Here is a 26,728-nt window from a genome sequence, read left to right on the forward strand (position 1 = left end):
CTGTCAGAGCCCATCACTATCAGAACCCCATCACTGTCAGAACCCATCACTGTCAGATCCCATCACTGTCAGAGCCCATCACTGTCAGAACCCCATCACTGTCAGAACCCCATCACTGTCAGAGCCCCATCACTGTCTGAACCCATCACTGTCAGAGCCCATCACTTTCAGAACCCCATCGCTGTCAGAACCCCATCACTGTCAGATCCCATCACTGTCAGATCCCATCACTGTGAGAGCCCATCACTGTCAGAACCCATCACTATCGGAACCCATCACTGTCAGAACGCATCACTGTCAGAGCCCATCACTGTCAGAACCCATCACTGTCAGAGCCCCATCACTGTCAGATCCCATCACTGTCAGAGCTCATCACTTTCAGAACTCCATCACTATCAGAACCCCCATCACTGTAAGATCCCATCACTGTCAGAGCCCCATCACTGTCAGAACCCCATCACTGTCAGAGCCCATCACTGTCAGAGCCCATCACTGTCAGAGCCCCATCACTGTCAGAGCCCATCACTGTCAGAGCCCATCACTGTCAGAACCCCATCACTGTCAGATCCCATCACTGTAAGAGCCCATCACTGTCAGATCCCATTACTGTCAGAACCCATCACTGTCAGAGCCCATCACTGTCAGAACGCATCACTGTCTGAGCCCATCACTCTCAGATCCCATCACTGTCAGAACCCACCACTGTCAGAGCCCATCACTATCAGAACCCCATCACTGTCAGAACCCATCACTGTCAGATCCCATCACTGTCAGATCCCATCACTGTCAGAGCCCCATCACTGTCAGAACCCCATCACTGTCAGATCCCATCACTGTCAGAGCCCCATCACTCTCAGATCCCATCACTGTAAGAGCCCCATCACTGTCAGAGCCCCATCACTGTCAGAACCCCATCACTGTCATGCTGAGGGCCATTACCAAGTAGGAATGGCGCATGGATTTCCTTGCCAGTGTACCCAATGTTAAATTTGCTGTGACCTTGCATGTGTTTGAGAAAGATGACCCTACTCAAGGACGAGGGTGGATCCAGGATTAGGGTGTATCCTGCAGTTTGAGGAAGTATAGTATCCAGGTCCTTGGGTTTAGGGCGTTCCCAGTTTAAGACCTTGGGTTTTAGGGAAGTTTGATGTTGAGGATTATTGCTGCTGGAAATAGGGCGTTCCTGCTACCTGAGCTCCCTTTGAGTTCTCGTGAGATTCAGAGAGTAATTTTGGGAGGAAAGCCTCGTGGAGTAGGTGAATTGGGTGGCAGCAGAACTGGGATTGCCCCAGAACGTGTGTGGAGGCTGGTGTGAGTTCGGGAATAAAGAATTGCTGTTTGAATCTACAAAGCTGTGTGGTGGCTCGTGATTCTGTGCCCAGCCAAGACTGCGGCACTGTCAGAACCCATCACTGTCAGAACCCCATCATGGTCAGAACCCCATCAGTGTCAGAACCCATCACTGTCAGATCCCATCACTGTCAGAGCCCATAACTGTCAGAACCCCATCACTGTCAAAACCCCATCACTGTCAGATCCCAACACTGTCAGAGCCCATCACTGTCAGATCCCATCACTGTCAGAGCCCCATCACTGTCAGAGCCCCATCACTGTCAGAACCCCATCATGGTCAGAACCGCATCACTGTCAGATCCCATCACTGTCAGAGCCCATCACTGTCAGAGCCTATCACTGTCAGAGCCCATCACTGTAAGAGCCCATTACTGTCAGAACCCCATCACTGTCAGATCACATCACTGTCAGATCACATCACTGTCAGAGCCCATCACTGTCAGAACCCCATCACTGTCAGAACCCCATCATTGTCAGATCCCATCACTGTCAGATCCCATCACTGTCAGAGCCCCATCACTGTCAGAGCCCATCACTCTCAGAACCCATCACTGTCAGAACCCATCACTGTCAGAACCCCATCACTGTCAGAACCCCATCACTGTCAGAACCCCATCGCTGTCAGATCCCATCACTGTCAGAGCCCATCACTGTCAGAACCCATCACTGTCAGAGCCCCATCACTGTCAGAGCCCATCACTCTCAGAACCCATCACTGTCAGAACCCATCACTGTCAGAACCCCATCACTGTCAGAACCCCATCACTGTCAGAACCCCATCGCTGTCAGATCCCATCACTGTCAGAGCCCATCACTGTCAGAACCCATCACTGTCAGAGCCCATCATTGTCAGATCCCATCAAGGTCAGAACCCCATCAAGGTCAGAACCCCATCACTGTCAGATCCCATCACTGTCAGATCCCATCACTGTCAGATCCCATCACTGTCAGATCCCATCACTGTCAGAGCCCATCACTGTCAGAGCCCATCACTGTCAGACTCCATCACTGTCAGAACCCATCACTGTCAGAACCCATCACTGTCAGAGCCCATCACTGTCAGAGCCCATCACTGTCAGAAGCCCATCAATGTCAGAACCCATCACTGTCGGAGCCCATCACTGTCAGATCCCATCACTGTCAGAATCCATCACTGTCAGAACTCCAGCACTGTCAGAGCCCCATCACTGTCAGAACCCATCACTGTCAGAACCCCATCACTGTCAGAGCCCATCACTGTCACATCCCATCACTGTCAGAGCCCATCACTGTCAGAACCCCATCACTGTCAGAACCCATCACTGTCAGAACCCCATCACTGTCAGAACCCCATCAATGTCAGAGCCCATCACTGTCACATCCCATCACTGTCAGAGCCCATCACTGTCAGAACCCCATCACTGTCAGAACCCATCACTGTCAGAACCCCATCACTGTCAGAGCCCATCACTGTCACATCCCATCACTGTCAGAGCCCCATCACTGTCAGAACCCCATCAATGTCAGAGCCCATCACTGTCACATCCCATCACTGTCAGAGCCCATCACTGTCAGAGCCCCATCACTGTCAGAACCCATCACTGTCAGAACCCCATCACTGTCAGAGCCCCATCACTGTCATATCCCATCACTGTCAGAGCCCCATCACTGTCAGAGCCCATCACTGTCAGAACCCATCACTGTCAGATCCCAACACTGTCAGAGCCCATCACTGTAGGAGCCCATCACGGTCAGAACCCCATCACGGTCAGAGCCCCATCACGGTCAGAGCCCCATCACTGTCAGAACCCCATCATGGTCAGAACCGCATCACTGTCAGATCCCATCACTGTCAGATCCCATCACTGTCAGAGCCCATCACTGTCAGAACCCATCACTGTCAGAGCCCATCATTGTCAGATCCCATCAAGGTCAGAACCCCATCACTGTCAGATCCCATCACGGTCAGAGCCCATCACTGTCAGAACCCATCACTGTCAGAACCCCATCACTGTCAGAACCCCATCACTGTCAGAACCCCATCGCTGTCAGATCCCATCACTGTCAGAGCCCATCACTGTCAGAACCCATCACTGTCAGAGCCCATCATTGTCAGATCCCATCAAGGTCAGAACCCCATCACTGTCAGATCCCATCACTGTCAGATCCCATCACTGTCAGATCCCATCTCTGTCAGATCCCATCACTGTCAGATCCCATCACTGTCAGAACCCATCACTGTCAGAGCCCATCACTGTCAGAGCCCATCACTGTCAGACTCCATCACTGTCAGAACCCATCACTGTCAGAACCCATCACTGTCAGAGCCCATCACTGTCAGAGCCCATCACTGTCAGAAGCCCATCAATGTCAGAACCCATCACTGTCGGAGCCCATCACTGTCAGAACCCCATCACTGTCAGAACCCCATCACGGTCAGAGCCCATCACTGTCAGAGCCCATCACTGTCAGAACCCCATCACTGTCAGAACCCCATCACTGTCAGAACCCCATCGCTGTCAGATCCCATCACTGTCAGAGCCCATCACTGTCAGAGCCCATCACTGTCAGAAGCCCATCAATGTCAGAACCCATCACTGTCGGAGCCCATCACTGTCAGAACCCCATCACTGTCAGAACCCCATCACGGTCAGAGCCCATCACTGTCAGAGCCCATCACTGTCAGAACCCCATCACTGTCAGAACCCCATCACTGTCAGAACCCCATCGCTGTCAGATCCCATCACTGTCAGAGCCCATCACTGTCAGAACCCATCACTGTCAGAGCCCATCATTGTCAGATCCCATCAAGGTCAGAACCCCATCACTGTCAGATCCCATCACTGTCAGATCCCATCACTGTCAGATCCCATCTCTGTCAGATCCCATCACTGTCAGATCCCATCACTGTCAGAACCCATCACTGTCAGAGCCCATCACTGTCAGAGCCCATCACTGTCAGACTCCATCACTGTCAGAACCCATCACTGTCAGAACCCATCACTGTCAGAGCCCATCACTGTCAGAGCCCATCACTGTCAGAAGCCCATCAATGTCAGAACCCATCACTGTCGGAGCCCATCACTGTCAGATCCCATCACTGTCAGAATCCATCACTGTCAGAACTCCATCACTGTCAGAGCCCCATCACTGTCAGAACCCATCACTGTCAGAACCCCATCACTGTCAGAGCCCATCACTGTCACATCCCATCACTGTCAGAGCCCCATCACTGTCAGAACCCCATCAATGTCAGAGCCCATCACTGTCACATCCCATCACTGTCAGAGCCCATCACTGTCAGAACCCCATCACTGTCAGAATCCATCACTGTCAGAACTCCATCACTGTCAGAGCCCCATCACTGTCAGAACCCATCACTGTCAGAACCCCATCACTGTCAGAGCCCATCACTATCAGAACCCCATCACTGTCAGAACCCATCACTGTCAGATCCCATCACTGTCAGAGCCCATCACTGTCAGAACCCCATCACTGTCAGAACCCCATCACTGTCAGAGCCCCATCACTGTCAGAGCCCCATCACTGTCTGAACCCATCACTGTCAGAGCCCATCACTTTCAGAACCCCATCGCTGTCAGAACCCCATCACTGTCAGAGCCCCATCACTGTCAGAACCCCATCACTGTCAGAGCCCATCACTATCAGAACCCCATCACTGTCAGAACCCATCACTGTCAGATCCCATCACTGTCAGAGCCCATCACTGTCAGAACCCCATCACTGTCAGAACCCCATCACTGTCAGAACCCCATCACTGTCAGAGCCCCATCACTGTCTGAACCCATCACTGTCAGAGCCCATCACTTTCAGAACCCCATCGCTGTCAGAACCCCATCACTGTCAGATCCCATCACTGTCAGATCCCATCACTGTGAGAGCCCATCACTGTCAGAGCCCATCACTGTCAGAGCCCATCACTGTCAGAGCCCATCACTGTCAGATCCCATCACTGTCTGAGCCCATCACTTTCAGAACTCCATCACTATCAGAACCCCCATCACTGTAAGATCCCATCACTGTCAGAGCCCCATCACTGTCAGAACCCCATCACTGTCAGAATCCCATCACTGTCAGAACCCATCACTGTCAGAACCCCATCATGGTCAGATCCCATCACTGTCATGCTGAGGGCCATTACCAAGTAGGAATGGCGCATGGATTTCCTTGCCAGTGTACCCAATGTTAAATTTGCTGTGACCTTGCATGTGTTTGAGAAAGATGACCCTACTCAAGGACGAGGGTGGATCCAGGATTAGGGTGTATCCTGCAGTTTGAGGAAGTATAGTATCCAGGTCCTTGGGTTTAGGGCGTTCCCAGTTTAAGACCTTGGGTTTTAGGGAAGTTTGATGTTGAGGATTATTGCTGCTGGAAATAGGGCGTTCCTGCTACCTGAGCTCCCTTTGAGTTCTCGTGAGATTCAGAGAGTAATTTTGGGAGGAAAGCCTCGTGGAGTAGGTGAATTGGGTGGCAGCAGAACTGGGATTGCCCCAGAACGTGTGTGGAGGCTGGTGTGAGTTCGGGAATAAAGAATTGCTGTTTGAATCTACAAAGCTGTGTGGTGGCTCGTGATTCTGTGCCCAGCCAAGACTGCGGCACTGTCAGAACCCATCACTGTCAGAACCCCATCATGGTCAGAACCCCATCAGTGTCAGAACCCATCACTGTCAGATCCCATCACTGTCAGAGCCCATAACTGTCAGAACCCCATCACTGTCAAAACCCCATCACTGTCAGATCCCAACACTGTCAGAGCCCATCACTGTCAGATCCCATCACTGTCAGAGCCCATCACTGTCAGATCCCAACACTGTCAGAGCCCATCACTGTCAGATCCCATCACTGTCAGAGCCCCATCACTGTCAGAGCCCATCACTGTCAGATCCCATCACTGTCAGAGCCCCATCACTGTCAGAGCCCCATCACTGTCAGAACCCCATCATGGTCAGAACCGCATCACTGTCAGATCCCATCACTGTCAGAGCCCATCACTGTCAGAGCCCATCACTGTCAGAGCCCATCACTGTCAGAGCCCATCACTGTAAGAGCCCATTACTGTCAGAACCCCATCACTGTCAGATCACATCACTGTCAGATCACATCACTGTCAGAGCCCATCACTGTCAGAACCCCATCACTGTCAGAACCCCATCATTGTCAGATCCCATCACTGTCAGATCCCATCACTGTCAGAGCCCCATCACTGTCAGAGCCCATCACTCTCAGAACCCATCACTGTCAGAACCCATCACTGTCAGAACCCCATCACTGTCAGAACCCCATCACTGTCAGAACCCCATCGCTGTCAGATCCCATCACTGTCAGAGCCCATCATTGTCAGATCCCATCAAGGTCAGAACCCCATCACTGTCAGATCCCATCACTGTCAGATCCCATCACTGTCAGATCCCATCTCTGTCAGATCCCATCACTGTCAGATCCCATCACTGTCAGAGCCCATCACTGTCAGAGCCCATCACTGTCAGACTCCATCACTGTCAGAACCCATCACTGTCAGAACACATCACTGTCAGAGCCCATCACTGTCAGAGCCCATCACTGTCAGAAGCCCATCAATGTCAGAACCCATCACTGTCGGAGCCCATCACTGTCAGATCCCATCACTGTCAGAATCCATCACTGTCAGAACTCCATCACTGTCAGAGCCCCATCACTGTCAGAACCCATCAGTGTCAGAACCCCATCACTGTAAGAGCCCATCACTGTCACATCCCATCACTGTCAGAGTCCCATCACTGTCAGAACCCCATCAATGTCAGAGCCCATCACTGTCACATCCCATCACTGTCAGAGCCCATCACTGTCAGAACCCCATCACTGTCAGAATCCATCACTGTCAGAACTCCATCACTGTCAGAGCCCCATCACTGTCAGAACCTATCACTGTCAGAACCCCATCACTGTCAGAGCCCATCACTATCAGAACCCCATCACTGTCAGAACCCATCACTGTCAGATCCCATCACTGTCAGAGCCCATCACTGTCAGAACCCCATCACTGTCAGAACCCCATCACTGTCAGATCCCATCACTGTCAGAGCCCCATCACTGTCTGAACCCATCACTGTCAGAGCCCATCACTTTCAGAACCCCATCGCTGTCAGAACCCCATCACTGTCAGAGCCCCATCACTGTCATATCCCATCACTGTCAGATCCCATCACTGTCAGAATCCATCACTGTCAGAACTCCATCACTGTCAGAGCCCCATCACTGTCAGAACCCATCACTGTCAGAACCCCATCACTGTCAGAGCCCATCACTGTCACATCCCATCACTGTCAGAGCCCATCACTGTCAGAACCCCATCACTGTCAGAACCCCATCACTGTCAGAACCCCATCAATGTCAGAGCCCATCACTGTCACATCCCATCACTGTCAGAGCCCATCACTGTCAGAACCCCATCACTGTCAGAACCCCATCACTGTCAGAGCCCCATCACTGTCATATCCCATCACTGTCAGAGCCCCATCACTGTCAGAATCCATCACTGTCAGAACCCATCACTGTCAGATCCCAACACTGTCAGAGCCCATCACTGTAGGAGCCCATCACGGTCAGAACCCCATCACGGTCAGAGCCCCATCACGGTCAGAGCCCCATCACTGTCAGAATCCATCACTGTCAGAACTCCATCACTGTCAGAATCCATCACTGTCAGAACTCCATCACTGTCAGAACCCCATCACTGTCAGAACCCATCACTGTCAGATCCCATCACTGTCAGAGCCCATCACTGTCAGACTCCATCACTGTCAGAACCCCATCACTGTCAGAATCCATCACTGTCAGAACTCCATCACTGTCAGAACCCCATCACTGTCAGAACCCCATCACTGTCAGAGCCCATCACTGTCAGACTCCATCACTGTCAGAACCCCATCACTGTCAGAACCCATCACTGTCAGATCCCATCACTGTCAGAGCCCCATCACTGTCAGAACCCATCACTGTCAGAGCCCCATCACTGTCACAACCCATGACTGTCAGATCCCATCACTGTCAGAGCCCCATCACTGTCAGATCCCTTCACTGTCAGATCCCATCACTGTCAGAGCCCATCACTGTCAGAGCCCATCACTGTCAGCACTCTATTCTTTTGTGGCTAGATAACAATCCATTGTTTAGATAACCCACATTTTGTTTATCTTTTCTTAAGTTAATGGACATCCAGTTTCTTTCTTTGTTTTGACCATTTTAAGTATGTGCCATGAATAATCATGTGCAAGCTTTGTATGGGTCCCTGCTTTAGGATCTTGAGCACATCCTCGGTGCAGGATTGCTGGGTTATTTCTAACTTTGCCTTACGTTCTCAGGAGCTGTCAGACTGTTCTATGGTGACTGCACTGTCCCTCCTGTGTCCTGGGGTTCCACTTGCTCTGCGTCCTTGCCAGCACTGTTGGTTCCATGGGTCTGGAGTGGTGTCTCATGATTTTGACTTGCATTTCCCCAGTGGGTCCTGAGACTGAGCATCTTTGCATGTGCTTGTTGGCCCCTCGTATGTCATCTTTGGAGAAATAACTCTATGAGTCCTTTTAATTGAGTTTTAAATCTTTTAATTTAATTTTAATTGTCTTTTTATTGAAGAATATATTGTATTTTTTTAAACTAAAGTACTTCGTAAATGAAGCAGTGCCTGTCACATTGTGTAAGATCAGGGGCTGCTGATGACTGGTTGTTGCTGTGTTTGTCGTGTTAAGATTAATAACAGGCACCAAGGAGATGACGGCCAGGGAGTGTGTGTCAACTATGTTCTGAAGCTTGTGAGCAGAGCCATGGTGGATGTTGGTCTCCAAGCTTGTCCCTGCCCCAATCTTTCTTCCATGTTTTTTTTTTTTTCTTTTGTTATTTGCTTGTTTGTTTCCATTGTTCTTTCCGCATTATTAGCTGGCACTTCTGAGGACAAGGCTCTTCCTTGTGATCTGTGGTTTGGGGTTATACTACAGTAGTAAGTACAGTAGGTCTCCTTCTAGAAAGACAGAAACAGAACACACTGAATCCTTAACTCTCTCCTAGAGTCTCTGATGTTCAAATGAAGGAATTAGGTATCAGGAGGCTCCTGTTGCCACAGTGCTGATTTCTCAGGAGAACCCTGTTCTCTCCAAAGATGGAGGAATTGGGCAAGGCCCCTTCCTCCCTCCCCACCCTCCGAGGTGACTTGGAGTACTCAAGGGCATCATTATCTCTTCTCTGATAGGCACACCTGTAGTTAAAATGAAGAAAACCTTGACCATTTCTAAGTGTGGGAATGTCATCTCTGTAGACATTTCCCTCAGAAGAGATAGGTAGGTAATTCTTCCCAAATCTCTCATTAGACATTAACTGGATCAAGCAGAACTTGATGACTTTCTATTACCCCTGGTTGTCCCTCACCTTTATTTAGTAATACTTTTGTTTCTATTTCTAATTCAGGACAGCCATTCTCTGGTTCTTTAGGGTTAATGGACTTGGGCTGCCTTCCTTCCTTTCTTCTTTTCTTTTTGATGGTGCTGGGGATTGAATTTGAGGCCTCAGGCATTCTAGGAACTTGCAGTACCACTCAGCTGTGCCAGCCCTCTTTTAATTTTGTTTTGAGACAGTGTCTCACTCAAGTTGCCCAGACTGGCCTGGAACTTGGGCTCCTCCTGCCTCAGCCTCCTGAGCAGTTGGGATACAGCTGGACTTGGAGTTTTGTTCTGTCACTACTAGCGTGTGGTCTTTAGGCAAGTGATAGAAACAGAAGCTCATTTTTTTTTTTTTTCCTCAGACTAAGAAGGAAGAAGCTGTTAATATTGCCCACTTTACTAAATTTAGTGAGAAAACTGAGGTAAAAGTGCTTTGTAAACTGTCTGAATTGACAAGGCCCCAGGTCCACATCTGGGCTCTAGGCCTTAGACTTGGTTGTATCCTGGACTTGTTTTCAAAGTTTTTCTTTTCTTAAGCCTGTTAGTTTTCCAATTTTTTTCTGGCTACTGAACCCTAGCCATGAAGCCACCTTGTCCATGGCTTCTGCCTTCATTTCCCCAAACAGAGCAGCTGTGTGTGACTAGAAAGACCTGGGTTATGGATCCCACTTGATGTGGGTCTGGATCCTGGTTTCACCGCTGGGCAGCTGTGTGAACCTTGGAATAAATTAGTCTCTCCATTTCCTTGTCTGTTTCACACACGTGAACAGAGGGATGACAGTGTTGAATTATTAAACTTTTAAAAATGCAAACAGTCACAGCAAAGGACTGCAAACAGCATACACTCTCTAAATGTTTGTAGCTTTTCCATTCTTTATTCTAAATAATTCTACCTTGAGTTCCCCTGCCTACCACCCAGGGAGTTGGCTTTCCCCGCAAATGTCTTTGTCTTCTCAGCACAGCTATTTGCATTTCTAAAGCCACCCTGTTTGTTTCTCATTTGTGTTACCTCAAGTATTCTCTAACCACACACCCTTTGGAGAAGGCCTTCCCCTCTTTTGTAGGCTGCTTTCTGCCCTGGGGACTGCAGCTGGGCTCACGGAAACCAAAATGATGGCTGTTGTTTTCCTTCTAGACTGTGCACTTAGATATAGGAACTCTGGTACGATTTCAATTGACTGTCTGCATTTCGATTTTCCCCAGCATCTCCCACTGTCTTAAAGAGGAAAATGTCAGCAACTGCTTTTAATACAGAAGTGCTCTTCCACTTTAAGTTACTTGCTTCTTCTTGTCAGATGGGCTGAAACCATCACAGGTGGGCTTTTTCAGCTGTTAATGGTGGGTGACATTTTTCCCCTTGCAGTTTTGTGACATGATTGACACTTTCTGCCCTAGGGCAGCTGATGAAAAGCTACATTGTGTGTTGTGTTCCTTGGGGTGGGTGGGAAGAGGAAAGAGCTTTGGGTCCTGCCCGTGACACGCAGTGCACATATTTGCACTTTGCTAAGGGAACCTTTCCAGTGCGACTGGAGTTGGTAAGCAAGGCTTCAGTGCAGTATTTACAGTGGTCAACCTGCCAAAGGAGGTAGGTGTTTTCAACAAACAGTTTTTACTCTTTGATGTAAGTAACCAAGGATCTCACCTGGCCGGGATGTTTGTTACTTTAACACTATAACATAATTGTTGTCATGTTTAGCTCTCTCAGTAATTCCTGGAGGCTTCCTAGAGTGTGCAAACTCAGGGTGGGCTCCTGGTGCGATCCCCAGCAGGAAACACCCAGGTATCATTGAATCAGAGATCCTTTTTTTTTTTTTTTTTTTGGTACCAGGGATTGAACCCAGGAGCACCTAACTACTGAGCCACATCCACAGCCCTTTTTAATATTTTATTTTGAGGCTGTCTTTGAACCTGCAGTCTTCCTGCCTCACCCTCCCAAGCCACTGGGGTTATGGGCATGCATGCGCTCTAAGGTGCTAAATGCAAAGTTGGAGTGTGGTACCTCTCACTGGGGAGGTCAGAAAAGCCTTCCAGAAGAAATGAGATGTTCTCTGGAGAAGCTAGGCCACCTAAAGACTTCCCCTGGCACCTGGATTTCTACTCTAGCCTCCTACTTACAGATGTTCACACCAAAACTGAAGTCTGGTTCCATAACGCTAATTGTTTCAGGCAGTTCAGATGGGTGAGCAGAGTACTGTGACTGTTGTGCACTCCCTTGCTTAATAACTGTTCCTTCTGGACCCGGGCACTGCTGGTGCCTGTAACATTTGGTTGACTTTAATTACTAGAGCTACATTTGCCAGCACCTTCTGCTCATTAACCAGCAGGCCCAAAGCCACTAACACTTCTGAACCCAGGGCTGGTGGGGTGCTGGGATGGAGGCGTGGGAGAGGCTGGGAGAGCCCGGGAAGGAATTCAAGGCCCTGACGGAGTCCCACTTACTTATTTTTGGCTTTTGTTGCTTGAGCTTTTGGTGTCATGCCCCCAAGAAAGCATGGCCAAGACCAACTCCAAGAGCCAGTTCCTTGTTTTCTTTGGGGAGTTTTATGGTTTCAGATCCTACATTTGTCTCTAATCCACTTCACGTTAGTTTCTGTGAGCACTGTAAAGCAAGGCTCCAGTTTCATTTTTTTTGCACAGATAACCAATTTTCCTGGCACTGTTTACTGAAGAGATGCCCCATCCCTCTGTCTTCTTGGTGCTCTTGCCACGTGTCAGTTGACCGCACCATGTGGGTTTCTTCCCCAGCTCTCCATGGGGGTGGTCTAGTTTCCTTGTCTGTTCGCCCTGCTGACTAACCTGGTGTGGCTATCGCTTCACGCCGTCCACCCTAGATGTATACAGTTTTTTTTTTTTTTTTTTTTTTGTCAGTTAGATACCTCAATAAATCTGGAAAAGCAGAACAGAATCAAAGATGGTGCGCTACAGGCCCACTGGTGACCACGCACGAGTGTTAGCTTGTCTGCTGAAACCACTGGTCTCTCTGATAAACTCCAGATGATGATGTTCATTATCTTTTTAAAAACTAAACCTTGGGTGGGGAGGGGGACTGGGGGGCAGGAAAGATGGTGGAATGAGATGGACATCAGGACCCTAGGTACACATGAGACTGCCCATAGGGTTCGACACCACATCGTGCACTGCAGTTGTGTACAGTGGATCAAAATGCATTTTGCTGTCATAAGTACCTAATTAAAATAAAAAAAAAATTCTGTGGCAAATCTTCAATGTATTCAAAAATAGATGGATGCAAGGAACTCCTTTGTACCCCGCTTTGACAGCTGTTAATATGTGACAAATCTTGTTTCATTTATAGCCCCAACTGTTCCTAATATTCCCTCTCTTGTCCCAAACTATTATTTTTAAGCAAATCTCAAACATTTTTTTCATTGTAAATATTTCAGAGTATATCTCAAAAAAGATTCTTTTTAAAAACAAAGCAGAAAAATCAGGATCATGGGGCTGGGGATGTGGCTCAAGCGGTAGTGCACTCGCCTGGCATGTGTGCGGCCCGGGTTCGATCCTCAGCACCACATACAAAGATGTTGTGTCCGCCAAGAACTAAAAAATAAATATTAAAAAATTCTCTCTCTCTCTCTCTCTCTCTCTCTCTCTCTCTCTCTCTCTCTTTAAAAAAAAATCAGGATCATGCCTAGAATTAATAATAATTTCTTAACATTATTCAATATCCACATAGTTTCATAAAATGTTTTATTTTGCTTTTCAGTTGAATCAGGGTTTAAATCAGGGCCCAGCTGATGCCCACTGACTGCATTTCGTGGGTATAATCTTTTCTTAGGATTTTAGCAATCAATAAGCTCCCCCATTTTCTCTACCTTTCTTTTCCTTGCAATTTTTTAGGGGTGCTGGAGACTGAATCCAGAGGCCCTCTACCATTGAGCTAGACCCCCAGCCCCTTTCATTTTATTTTTGAGACAGAGTCTTGCTAATTTGCTGAGGCTGGCCTTGAACTTACCATCCTCCTGCCTGAGCCTCCTGAGTTGCTAAGGTTACAGGAGTGTGCCATCGCACCTGGCTTCCACGCAAATTATTTATTAAAGAAACTTGGCATTTGTTTTTTCCAGCATCCCAACTTCTGGATTTTGCTGATCACATCCCTGTCATATCATTTAACATGTTCTTCTGTTTCCTGGTCTTCCTGTAAACTGAGAGATTTGGTCACATTTGCATTACAGGTTCATGTTCGGGCACTCTCTGCTTTGGCAGCAAGGACTGCAGTTTCACAGAGTTCTGTGGTCCTTCGTGCTCCCTGATGAACTCTCTCTCTCGGCATGGTTTCTACAGCAGCCTAGGTGCACAGGTCCTATCCTGCCTCGAACCTCTCTGCCTGCATATTGGAGGAAGTCAGGAAGAAATGGAAACATGTATCAGATAGCAAGTAAACTCTGGAGCTGCAGTGGTGACCTGAATGGACAGTCTCCTACCCCAAAGAGCTGAACTCACAGTGCCAGAGCAGCCAGAGTCTACAGACGGGTGGGTGGGAAGGAAACCCATAGGGGATGGAGTCAGAAATCTGGGCGAGGGATTGGGGGAAGGGAGGAGGAAAGGCCAGTGATAGGAGCCTGCTGGGCATAGAGGGGAGTTCTCTGAGGAGGTGCCAGTCAAGTGAAGGAAGGTACTGGTGGCAGCAGATAGTGGAGGTGAGAAAGGGGGAGGAGCAAAGGCCCACCCCGGGGTCCCTGGCATCAGCACTGGGGGAATGTGTTGAGGGCTCTGGCTCTTGGGAGCTCCTCAGGGCTGTGTGGACCCCAAGGGGGTCTCACACCTAATGTACAGAAATGTTGTTCAAGGTTGCTGATGATGTATCTGGAGAGGTATATCTGAAAAGGAAGTTTATGGGATAGAAGCTTAAGTCTAAGAATCTAAAAAAATTTCTGGCTCTTCTGTGTATTACATTAATAATAAAGGCAATGAGTTGAATGCAAGGTCACATTGGTTGAAAGATAATTTTCAGTAATAATACTAATGAGGATTATGCCATCTTTCTCCAAAGCTTTTTCAGTTCTTCATGATACTTGCATTAAAACTTGGTTATTTCTAAGACATTCCTTAAGAAAATAGAAACATTCCTGGACCCAGATTCCAAATAATAAAAGACACTGGGAGTGTTTTCAAAACTGTTGGGTTGATTTAAATTTCACTGAAAACAGCTTTAGACAACGGAGTGGTCTGTATGTGGCCTCTGTGTGGTCACTTCCCACCGGCAGCTGGTGGCTGCCAGCTCGTGGCGGTGGCTGGGAAGGCGAGCTGTTCCCACGCTCCCCCGTGCAGCCAGCTGGGATGTTTGTGCTGGGGGCTGTTGGACCCTGAGAGACTGGTGGCCAGAGGTGCCTTTGCTGACTCCCTTCTGCGGCCTGTCAGTATATTCTAGAAAAGTCCTGCTTGTGCCAGGTGGTGATGGAAAACACATCACCCAAGAAGTTAACAACCTGTGGCATTTGAAGAGTGGGTCATGTCAAGTCCACTGCTGGCTCTCAGAGAACTTGTCTTTCTCCTGCCTGGCCCCAGATTGGCTCCCCATCTTGAACCCTGCTACCAGGTTCTTGGCAGTTCCAGGAGCTTGGTCTTAGGGTCCTCTCTTCTGTTGTCCCTAACCCTTCCCTGGTTATGAGGTGAGAAGTGATGAGAAGGCTCCTCTGTGGTAGAAGGAGGGGAACAAGCAGAGCATTCTCAAGCCTCTGAGGGACTCCCCAGCCACTGAACACTGCTCTTTCAGATTTGGATGCTTCCAGTCTGCAGCCTCTAGAAGAGCAAAATAGGGTCCATTTGCAAAATCTCTCCTATGTGTTTAGAGAATTTTAAAAAGGTATATATTCTCAAGAAAAGATGGCTGGAGTGGAGTTCCAGCCACCAAGAAGTGGGAGGTGTCTGGCCTTGCTGGCTAGCTGGCTTACAGAAGGCCCTGCCTCCGCCTCACCACCATGGGGCTGGTGCCCCTGGATTTCAGCGGCCCCTTCCCCGTTTCCCGGAGGAGTGTGAGGTTTAGCTGAGTGGGAACAGTGGTGCCTTACAAGGTGACAATGATTTCAAGAAGGCTCTGCATGTGGCGATTAAGATGGCCAACTTTGGAGTCAGTTTCCCTGAATTAGAATCCAGTGTTGCCACCTATTACTTGGTGGCCTTGGACAAATTGATTAATGTACTGAATTTTCTTCACCAGAAAAATATGGCTATTAGTAGTACCTGGTCTTCTGGGGGTTTTTTGGAGGATTTGATGCTAATAAGATGCTTAGAGCATGGTGAACAGTCTAAACACGTTGGCTGTTCCTCTAACCCGATAACCTAGCGGCAGCAAGGAGTGATACCACAGGCCCCTTTGTCTTGGAATGGCAGGTCGTTGGAAGCAGGCATTGGTCCCTTCTCGAATTGAACCCACAGCACTGCACATAGTCCTGATGAGGGATAGTTCCTCCATCTGTGGAGTAAATTACTTAAGGCCTGAATGCTTGGCAGTAAACAAAGCACTTTTATTGCCATGTTTTACTGGAGGTCAGGAGGGTACGTGGGGAAACTGGAGACTCCAAGTCTGAAAGGCTTGCCCATGCTCCGGCGGCTGGCAGACGGCAGAGTCCATCCTTGGGATCTCAGCCCCGCTCCCTCACCAGCGCACCTTGCCTGGAGCAGGAAGTCTGGTTTTGTGATTCTCAGATTCCCTTGGGGTTTGTGTGGAGGAGTGTGGGTTCCCATTACAGCGTTCAGTGAGCAGGGCTCCCTCGGGGAAGCGGTCACCTCTGCATCCCCTTGAACCACGCTTGGTTTCCCACAGGTCACCACAAATGGCATCATTGCCACCAGTGAACCACCGGCCGAAGAGTCGCACCCTGGGCTCTTCCCACCCACCTTCGGCGCCATCGCTCCTTTCTTGGCAGACCTGGACACAACCGGTGGCCTGGGGAAGGTCTACTACCGGGAAGATCTGTCCCCCTCCATCCTACAGCTGGCGGCGGAGTGTGTCCAGAGGGGCTTCCCAGAGGTCCCCTTCCAGCCCAGCAGTGTGGTGGTGGTCACGTGGGAATCTGTGGCCCCCTACCAGGGGCCCCACAGGAGCCCTGCCCAGGAAGGCAAGGTAAGCACTGCTGCAGACACGGTGCAGACAGCCTGGCCTTCTGCTTTGTGCCACCCTGATGTGTGAAATGTCTGCATTATTGATCAAGACAGGAAGTGCCAATTAAAATTTAACAGTCGTGTTACTGCAGGTCTGAAACTTCGGAGAGCTTCTCTGCAAGGCTATGCGAATGTGTGTTCCAAGCCAGGCATGGTGGCACACACTTGTAAATATGTAACTCAGGTGGCTGAGGCTTTGCAAGTTTGTTGCGAGCCTGGGCAACTTGGAGAGATTTGTCTCAAAAAATACAAAAGGGTGTAGGTGGGTGGTAAAGTGCCCTGGGCTCACTCCCTGGTATAAAACAAAGTACTGGCAGCAAGATAGCCTAAAATTTATAAATAAGTACATAATGTATCCAGTGACAACTAAATATAAAGAATGCAAAAGAATGCAAATCCCGAGAGGACCGTTACTTAGCAAAAACAGTGCTGCTAAATGGTAGCCCCTGGTGTTCCCGATTCAGATGGCTGATGGTGGAAGGACACTTTCTAATTAAAGAGAGGAATTATGTACATGAAATGGTAGGTTATAGTGGCCTAGTACTCCTGAGGGACGGGGTGGGGGCAGGCTGTAGCAGGGGAGGCAGGAACCACATGTGCCCCTGAGTGTTCAGGACACAGGTCTTCATAAACCAGGTGGGCTCTCTTGGGTGCAATAGTCAGGAAAGGCTTGGAAACCCTGGACTTGCCCTTGAAGGAGAAAGAGTGTTTGAGTAGGTTAAGAAATGACCTACCGTGGCTTTTTGGGGCAGATCTCAACTTGTCCTATGAAAAGTTCCATTATTTAATTTTGATAAAATAACTTGGTAGAGAGAAACTCGGAAAGATCCAAAATCACGCTAAAGGAGAGGTGTTGCAGACTGACGGTTCCCAAAGTGTGTGCCATGGAACACCAGCCCTACAAGACAGGCCTTGGGCATAGGCCTCCCCTGGCCACTTTAGTTTGGGAAATGCGAAAGTTATTGCTCCCTCTTGGTGATTCACTCTGAAGAGTCCTGTAGTAAAGAAACTTGCTTAATTGGGTTTAACTGAGCATTCTTCAAACCTTTTGGCCATATCTTCCCCCTACCCCTACCCCCAAATAAGGCACATCACATGGGGTATGACCTGCATTGCCAGCTGTTACCTGTCAGAGTACCATACTTGGAGAAGCTCCCAACCCCTTGCACAGAGTCTTTGTACGCCCTTCCCAGCACTGTAGCAAGTTACCTGCAATTCCCTGTCATGCCCCTCCTTCTTTGTACAGTGCTTTGCATGTGCTGTCCTTTCTACCAGGGGCATCCTCTCCCTGACCCCTACAGGTGGCACACTGCTCCTACTGGTTTGTTCAGGCCCTGTGACCAGCTGTGGCCTCCTCCCCTCCCACTTCCTCCTTTGGCTCCTACAGTGCTTTGCACCTATCACTGCTGGGGAATCAAGTTTTGCAAGGCTTTGTTCACATGTCAGCTTCTCTGCCTAGACTGTACATGAAGTGCAGGGCCACGTGTTGTTTCCTTCATGTGTGCCGAGCTCAGGGCAGTGTGTGGCCTGTGGAAAGGTGTTAATGTGTAAGAACATGTTTTAGCTGGTTTGAGCTCCATGGTACTGATGCAAATGCTGAGGTTTAGAGAACTTCAGTATCATGCCCATGACCTCAAGACCAGTAAGGAGTACAGCAAAGATTTGGATCAAGGTCTATTTTCTCCCCAAACTCATATTTTTACTACCACATGATGACTATGCTTATTAAATATTTGCTAGCTGATAGATGTGATTGGATATGTTTAATGGCTTTGGAAACAAAAGCCACTCTATTCTGTGGGTAGAGATTTGCCAAATTGCCATCATATTGAGGTTCCATCTGTATAATTTTTGGTCAATAAGGTAAGAGTTATGTAAAATATATTCATTAATTAATTGGGAAATGTCATGTGTACATAGCTCTGGAGATATTTCAGTGGAGCCATGATGAGAGAGAAGGTGAGAACAAGAAGGTGAGAACTCTCTCTATAGTGCTCTGTTCAGAGCCGAGAGAGCTGCACATCTGGAGATCTGTAGGTATGTTGCCTCTGGGTAGCTGAATTTTAACTCATCTCCACAGAGAAACACGTTCCAGGCTGTCCTGGCCTCCTCTGACTCCAGCTCCTATGCCATTTTCCTTTATCCGGAAGACGGTCTGCAGTTCTCCACCACATTCTCCAAGAAGGATGAGAACCAAGTGCCCGCTATGGTTGTGTTCAGTCAAGGCTTAGTGGGATTCCTGTGGACGAGTGACGGAGCTTACAACGAGTTTGCTAATGACCGAGAGTCGATTGAAAACTTGGCCAAGTACGCTTTCTTTGCTCCTCAGTGGATTCCTTCCTAATAATATTATTATTTTACCAAGGGAAATGCAATGAGCATTACAGATCATTCCCCAAACATGTTTCTGCAGATTTAAATTTTATATGTAGTTTTTCATATTATGAAATACGATTTTTCTAAAGAGCTTAAGGGAACATTCTCAGAACCAACAGATATGCTATTTTTTAGAAGTCGCCCTTGTTGAGAACAGTTTCCACCATGTCCTGTAGAAGTCAGGAATAAGGGTCATTCACACCTGTCCTCTGCCAGGAACTGAAGGCTGATGAAATCTGAACCCCTCCCTCCCCATGATGGAGAGACACTCCTACAACATTGACTATGCTCAGTGCTCTCAGACCATGGCAGTGTTGACCAGAGAAATTTTTAATTTCTATAAATTAAAAATCTTTCCTCTCTCATTACTCTTTAAGAAACAAAGACTAAGTCCAGCCCCTCCTGATTTCATATTTTTCAACCTAGCCTAAAACCCTCTGTGCTTTACTCTGTGGGCTCCTGGTAGATGCTAACAGCATGTTTTATGATGGTAGGAGGAGCCCAGGTTCTTAGTGCTTGCCTGTTTCTGTGGTATAAATATTCCCTCTGGGGTCAAGTTCAGGCTATTAGTGCCATGTAACTCAGTGCAGAACTGAGAAAAGATGCACCTTATGTACACTCTCACCATAAAGATACCATGGACTCTAACCCAAGAACACGGATACATGTCAAATAAACAGGACATGATGAGTTTTGAGTATTTCTTGCCTTTTAAAACATATACTTTATTTAATTGAAAATTTATATTATTTCATTTTTTTCAATGGCTGTGTTTAATAACTGGCATGGAAAATTTCTAAAAATTCAATAGTTTTCCATCATATAATGTCATCATTTTATGTAATTTTCTGATAGGACATCTCTGATCATAGATATGAAAGAACAGTAAAGATGGTGGAGCGAGAAGTAGGACTTAGGGTTATTCAGCTGCCCTGGATAAAATACCTTTGGATCTAGCATCTCATTGGCTTTTCACTACACCCTTTGAACACAAAATGGTAAACTGAGACCTGTACAGAATCCCATAGCTAGGCAAGTTGGGTTTTTAATAAACCAAATCTGTACTGTTTTCACTCACAGGGTGTCTGATACCAAATGTATGTCTGTTTGTTTTTCCCTCTCACACCAACCAATTCTCCAGTGCTCTGGATGCAGACTGTGCATCCTTAATTTCTATTTCAACTCTGGCACTAACTTCCTACAGTTAAGGCCGGCCCCACAGCTGCAGGGCCCAGCCCCACATACTGCCCCACTTCAGAAGCCAGGCACCAGCCTTGCAGCTCCACCTGCACCTCTCACCTCCCAGCAAGGACTCGGGGCCTCCTGACTCTGTCCTCAGGTTCAGTATTCAATGGAAGAGTTCACAGAGCCCAGAAAATTGCTTTTCCCACTATTATCAGTCTGTTATAAAGGACCCGCTGTAGGGACAACCAATTGAAGAGGACACAGGGCATGGTAGGGGAAGGGTGCTGAGCTCCCAGGCCCTCCCCACCACCTCACCTCCTAGCACCGCCAGGTGTTCACCAACCCAGTTCTCCAAGCCCTCACATGTGGGGTTTCATGGAGGCTTTGTTTTATGGGTATTGGTTATTGACTGAATCCCAGCTGGTCCCTCCAACCTGGAGGTGGAGGTGGAGGTGGAGGTGGGGTGGGGTGGGGTGGGGCTGGGATGGGACAGAACCTTCCCACTCTCTCATTTTGGCTTGGTCTTTCAGGCCACCATCCCCTAATCTGAGGCTATATGTGAGCCCTCCAGCTACCAGTCAACTCACTAACTTACAAAGGACACTTCTTTTCTATCATTTTGGAAATTCTAAGTGTGTTCAGAACTCTTGTGTCAGGAACCAGGGACAGAGACCAATTGTTATGTTCTCTGTTACATCACACCATGCCATGGAGAGCGCATAGTGGAGAAAACAAATGACCACAGACACCTTAGCATGAAAGGTAGGGTAGATAACAAGTGGTCAGTACAGCAGGCAGCTTGTGAATCCTGCTAAAGTCTTTGGACTATCTGGGGATGGTGGAGGCTGAGCCCTTGCTAGTGTTGTGCCCACTGGGGTATAGCCTCCCCAGATTGCCCTGGACCACCTGGGCTCTAGAATAACCAGACACAATGGCTGCTGCCCTCCCACTCCATCCAGGCCCTGCTGGTGGGTGAGGGAGATGGGTTTCAGATTGACAGGGTTTCCCAGGGTTTCTCCCCTGCTGGCCAGTTTTCAAGAAGCCTTCCTTGTCCCCTAGGAGTAGCAACTCTGGGCACCAAGGCGTGTGGGTGTTTGAGATTGGGAGTCCGGCCACAGCCAATGGCGTGGTACCTGCAGATGTGAATCTTGGACCAGATGATGGAGCACAGTATGAGGAGGAGGATGAAGATTACGACCTGGTGACTCTTCCTCTGGGCCTGGAGGATGTGGGCACCACATCCTTCCCCTACAAGACTTCAAGGAGGGGAGACACTGACACATACAATGTCCCCAGTGTCCTCTCCCCCCATCATGGGGCTACTGAGAGACCCCCAGGACCCTCCACAGAGAGGACTAGGTCCTTCCAACTGCCAGTGGAGAAGTTTCCCCAGCAGCACCCTCAGGTCATCGATGTGGATGAAGTGGAGGAAACAGGAGTTGGTAAGATCGCTAAAGACCAGCCAAGTTGCATTTGGACCCTTGGGTTTCCAGAGGGGAGTTCTGCTGGGGGTGTGGGTCACATGCTTTGTGTGGGGGCTTGTAAGAGTGGGTGCTTGGGGAAGAGGGGTTGAACTCAGTGCTGAGAGCATGGGGGTGTAGCCCTGGTGCCTTTGAAGAGCCCAGTGATCTCTCTTGGATTAAGACTATGGTTCTAGAGACAGGGGGTGCCGGGTGTCCTCTTTCAAGATTCCTCATATTCCATTCTGTTTTAAAGAGAAACATGCTTTGGAGTTATTTTAAAAGTCAGAATTTCTTATTTGTGACTTCTGAGATCAGAAATATATTCACCCACCTGAAAAAACATTGTAAAAGTTCTTTTGGCTATTTATGTGGCTTATCTTTGACATGTATTTCCTCTTGGGTTTTTGGAATTAGAATGGCTGATTATTTTTCCTCCCAGGACCTCTCAGTCTCAGAGTTGATTTGTGAAGATTAAAAAATACAAACTAAGAAGATGCCCTTTAAAAAATAGTTTCACAGGGCTGGGGTTGTGGCTCAGCAGTAGAGCGCTCGCCTAGCGCGTGCGAGGCCCTGGGTTCGATCCTCAGCGCCACATAAAAATAAACAAATAAAACAAAAGTATTTTAAAAATAGTTTTACAGTTTAATATCTGTTAGTCAACTATATTGGGTTTTTTTCTATATTTTGAGGAAAAAATAGTTTGAGCATGATTTAATTTGTCTAATAAGAGATATTCAAACTAAACTGTGTTTTTTTTCTCTTGAGATTGCTATATAATCCATTGAGACTTATGGGTGGGATGGTTTAAGCCTTTGAACCTATTTTTTATGATTCTTTACTGTTTCTACTAAGACGTTATCATGAGGTCCCAGGAGAGTCTAGTTCACTCCACACTCTTCATTTTTTAAAAAAATTTCTCCTTATTTGTTTTGATGTATCTCATAGCGATAGTCAGAAAGGTTGGTTCTTATTAAGCACCCCAAACAGACAGGATGGGGTGCTTACCGGGAAATGTGATCACTCACTTCTGAGGCACAAAAATGAAGGAGTTGAATTTGGCAGCAGGACAAGGACATGGGCTTCTGTCTCAGGGTTCCCCATACACAGGGCACTGGGATTCCTGGGGTGAGGCCCTCATCTCTCGGGCTGTGGCAGTCTGTCATGGGTCCAGTTTGATCTCCCCAAGAATTGATTATTCTTATTTGCAGTTGTTGAGCTTGAAGACTCATCCTATTTCCACCCTTTCTAGGTATCTCTGAAATTCTCATTTGTGAAGCCGTTGCATTTAAAGAAGACCCTACCTAGACCCAACAACTTAAGACAGTGTGTTACTTGATATTGGAAAAAGCCTAGCTTTGAACTCAAAATGTGTCTGTAACAGATGTTTTTCCGTCCCTCTATCCCAGTTATTCTGAATTATTAGAAAGGTCAGCCTTCTGTGGCCAGTGGTGCATTCCTGGTGTTGTCTGCATAGTCACCCTCAGGTCACAGTGGACCCCCTGAGAGTTGGCCACAGCTGGGGCTTATGCAATCAGTGTCCCCTCCGTTGAGTCAGGGCCCAAGTGCTTCTTGTTGTGAACACTATCCTTACACACACCGGAAATTCCCTTCCCAGCCTGCAGGACCAGTGGAATCTACCTGGGGTTAAACTTTACTTTGATCTTCACTGGTAACAGTCAATTATAAATGAGATCATTACTCCCTCTAAAAGTTCACTCCTCTTGTGCTTTTGAACTCATTCCAAATTAATTTGCTATGGATCATTAAATTTAATGAGCTAGTTCATGATTCTAATAAAATGAACTTGGGAGGTGGGAATTTGAACTAGGAGAGATTCTTTTTGATACTTGGGTCAAAGACTTTTTTTAGACCAACTGTAACTGAGGGATTATTTCTGATCAGCTTTTGAGTATCAGAGCTTTGGAATTGTTCCCTGGGAGAAAGGAGGAGATTTACATAAATATGTAGTAAATACATGTATTTAATGGTTGTTAAAATGGCAAATTTTATGTTGTATATATTTTGCCACAAGAAAAAGGAAAAAACAAAAAGATATATTTTAAAGTTCCCCCAAATGTGAAGCTGATCCCTCTGGCCAAATCAGACATCACGTTTGTTGGACCCTGGATGGCAGAGCTTCAGTGACACCAGGAACCCTAGGTTATAAGTGGTTCTAGTAGTTCAGGCTTGTGGGGTCTCAGCTGTTTTAGACCCGTTATGCACAGCGGAGCCCCATCACCTCGATAGCTGCGCACAGTGTGTTGGGGTCTTCCATGGTGAGCTGGGTCCCCAACGCTCAGACAGGTAGGGCCCCGCAGAGCTTGGGGGTACCCGGGGAGACGCCTCCAGGCCCAGGCGCAGCGCAGCGCTGACCCATGTGCCCTTCTTTCTGGAAACAGTGTTCAGCTACAACACGGACTCCCGGCAGACGTGTGCCAACAGCAGGCATCAGTGCTCAGTGCACGCCGAGTGCAGGGACCACGCCACGGGCTTCTGCTGCCGCTGCGTGGCGGGCTACACCGGCAACGGCAGGCAGTGCGTTCCGGAAGGTAACTGGTCCTTACTGCTCAGCTTTGGGGAGGAGGAGGAGTGGGGTTTTGCTTCTGTGTGTCTATAGTGCGGCATGTCCCCATGGCAGGAGCCGGGAGGTTTGCTGGTGTGCCACCGCTCTCCCCCGTGCCTTCTCCTACTCTACCCTGCCTTCCTCTGGACATGCTTATTGTTCTAACATGGAGAAGTTCCTTTCTTTCCTGTGCTACTTCTGCATCTTGGGAGTGACCATCTCTGGGAGCATTTAGTGTCCCTCTTCATGGCAGCCCCAGTGCTGAAGTGTCACAGCCTGGACCAGGTGTTGTCCAGGGCCCTCACCTGCTGCAGTCTCTGCCAGCCTTCTCCATGTTCTTGTCCTTGGAGTCTCTACCTGGTGCTGCTCACAGACCTGTCTTAATGGTAGTGGCCCCCGACTGGATCCAGGGATGCTGGCTTAGCCCATGGCTTGCAGTGGGTCAGGTTTATCCTAGGGGTCCTCCCTGTGTTTCTCTTACCTTGTGTCCTGAAATCATAGCAGGGCTGTGGTGGAGCTCAGGGGTGCACTCTGTTAATCCCAGAGGGCCAGACCACTGTGGGACCAGCTCCAAAGAGGACTCTAGGATGGGCTGTGGGCCCTGAAGTCCTTCCTCAGAACTCGTCTTGATGCTCCCAGATGGTCAGAAGAATCTTCTCTGTGCAAATCCAGTTCACTCAGAGTGAGGCCAGAATTAAAACAAAACCCCATTACACTAAGCCTTTGTCCCTTCATCTGCCACCAAATTGCTTCACTTCTCATGGGTCACTTTCGTTGTATGCTTAATGAGAACTTCAATTGCTTTGTAAAATCCTACTAAATGAATCCCAGTTGTAGAAATGTGTTCTGCTTTTCAGATTCTTTGCCATAGCTGTTGTTAAGTCAGGTCATTTTAATTTGCCAAATGCAAAACATTGTTTCCTTCTGGGTCTTAATTAAAGTTTTTTTTTCTATTTTTTAAAAATACTACCTTCAGCCATGGAAGAAAATTCAGTATACTTTTCATGTTAATTTTGGGGGTTGTTTTTAACTTCTTTAGAGTGTTTTCTATTTTCTTCCAAATCTCGTCACCCCAGGGATTGTGTGCCTTTGCCTCTTTGTTTCAGGCTTGGCTTTTATACCTCCCCACCCTGGAGAAGCTTCCAAAATCCACAATGAGAGCTTAATTCTTAAAGAGCAACCTCATTAGCCTCCCTTCCCCACCACCCCCACCAAAGAGCAGTTTGTTTGACAGCAAGCTCAGAGAACACAAACTATTCAGCCACAAATTTTGATGTTATATACACATTCCATAATAGTTTTGTGGTTTAAATATTTGTTGCATTCTTGCTACTTAATTTTTTTTTCCTAGCTCAAAGTTTGATGGAAAGTTTCTGTTAGTTCTGTCCACTTGGCTTTCCGGCCTGTTTTTGGAATTGTTCTGGGACGCATTTTTTCGCTATTAGCCTGTTGGATTCATAGCATTCTCCAGTGTAATCGAACAATGTGTGCAGAATTGCTTGTGAGTGACCCTGTTTAGCAATCTGGGCATGTCCAATCAACAAAAGGTCACCAGAACATAGGGCACTCCCAAGGTATGAGCCCATCTGTGTAGGATTATTCCACAACGTTTACTGAGAATTTACTATGTGAAGAAAACTGCCAAGACCAAGTGAGGGGGATGGGTGAGTCATGTTCCTGGTGATTCAAATCCAAACAAGATACACGCTCAGTAGCTGATAGAATTTAATTCACCATCACATCTAGGCAACCAAGGTGACCTTCATTTTATCCTCTATTTACCTCTTCCTTCGGCTTTTGTTTTTTTGAGATACAGCTCACATACCTTATTAAGATAGACAATTAGATGGGTTTAGTAGATTCACAAGGTTGTGCAACTGTGGCCTCTGTCTAATCTTAAGACATTTTCATCACTGTCACTCTCAGCAGTCACTCTAGATTCCCCACAGTTCCCAGCTGTGTCCACCACCAGCCTGCTTTCTGTTCCTGTGAGTTTTTCCTGTTCTGGACATTTCATGTCAATGGAGTCATGTGATTGTGGCCTGTTGTGTCTGGCTTCTTTCACTCAACACCGTGTTTTCAAGGTTTATCCACGTTAAAGTCCACATGAGCATTTCATTCCTTTTTCTCACCAAATACGACCTGTGGATGGATAGTCGAATTTTGTTTATCCATTCATCGGGTGATGGGCCTTTGGGTTGTTTCCCTTTATAGCTGGGATGAGGAAAGCTGCTAAGAACATCTGTGTACAGACTTTC

At 47.8% G+C, this 26,728-nt stretch overlaps 1 protein-coding gene across 1 annotated transcript in view; it reads left to right on the top strand.

The window, feature by feature from the left end:
- Window positions 1-26,728, top strand: part of NID1 (nidogen 1) — a 116,067-nt gene that overhangs the window by 39,189 nt on the left and 50,150 nt on the right. The window contains exons 2-5 of the mRNA XM_081297814.1: window positions 16,546-16,845; window positions 18,964-19,190; window positions 21,504-21,886; window positions 24,307-24,456. Of these exons, the coding sequence (XP_081153940.1) occupies window positions 16,546-16,845; window positions 18,964-19,190; window positions 21,504-21,886; window positions 24,307-24,456 (1,060 nt within the window). The remainder of the gene's footprint in view (window positions 1-16,545; window positions 16,846-18,963; window positions 19,191-21,503; window positions 21,887-24,306; window positions 24,457-26,728) is intronic.

The sequence above is a fragment of the Spermophilus citellus genome, assembly GCF_964194105.1.
Source record: "Spermophilus citellus genome assembly, chromosome: 6".
Taxonomy (NCBI): domain Eukaryota; kingdom Metazoa; phylum Chordata; class Mammalia; order Rodentia; family Sciuridae; genus Spermophilus; species Spermophilus citellus.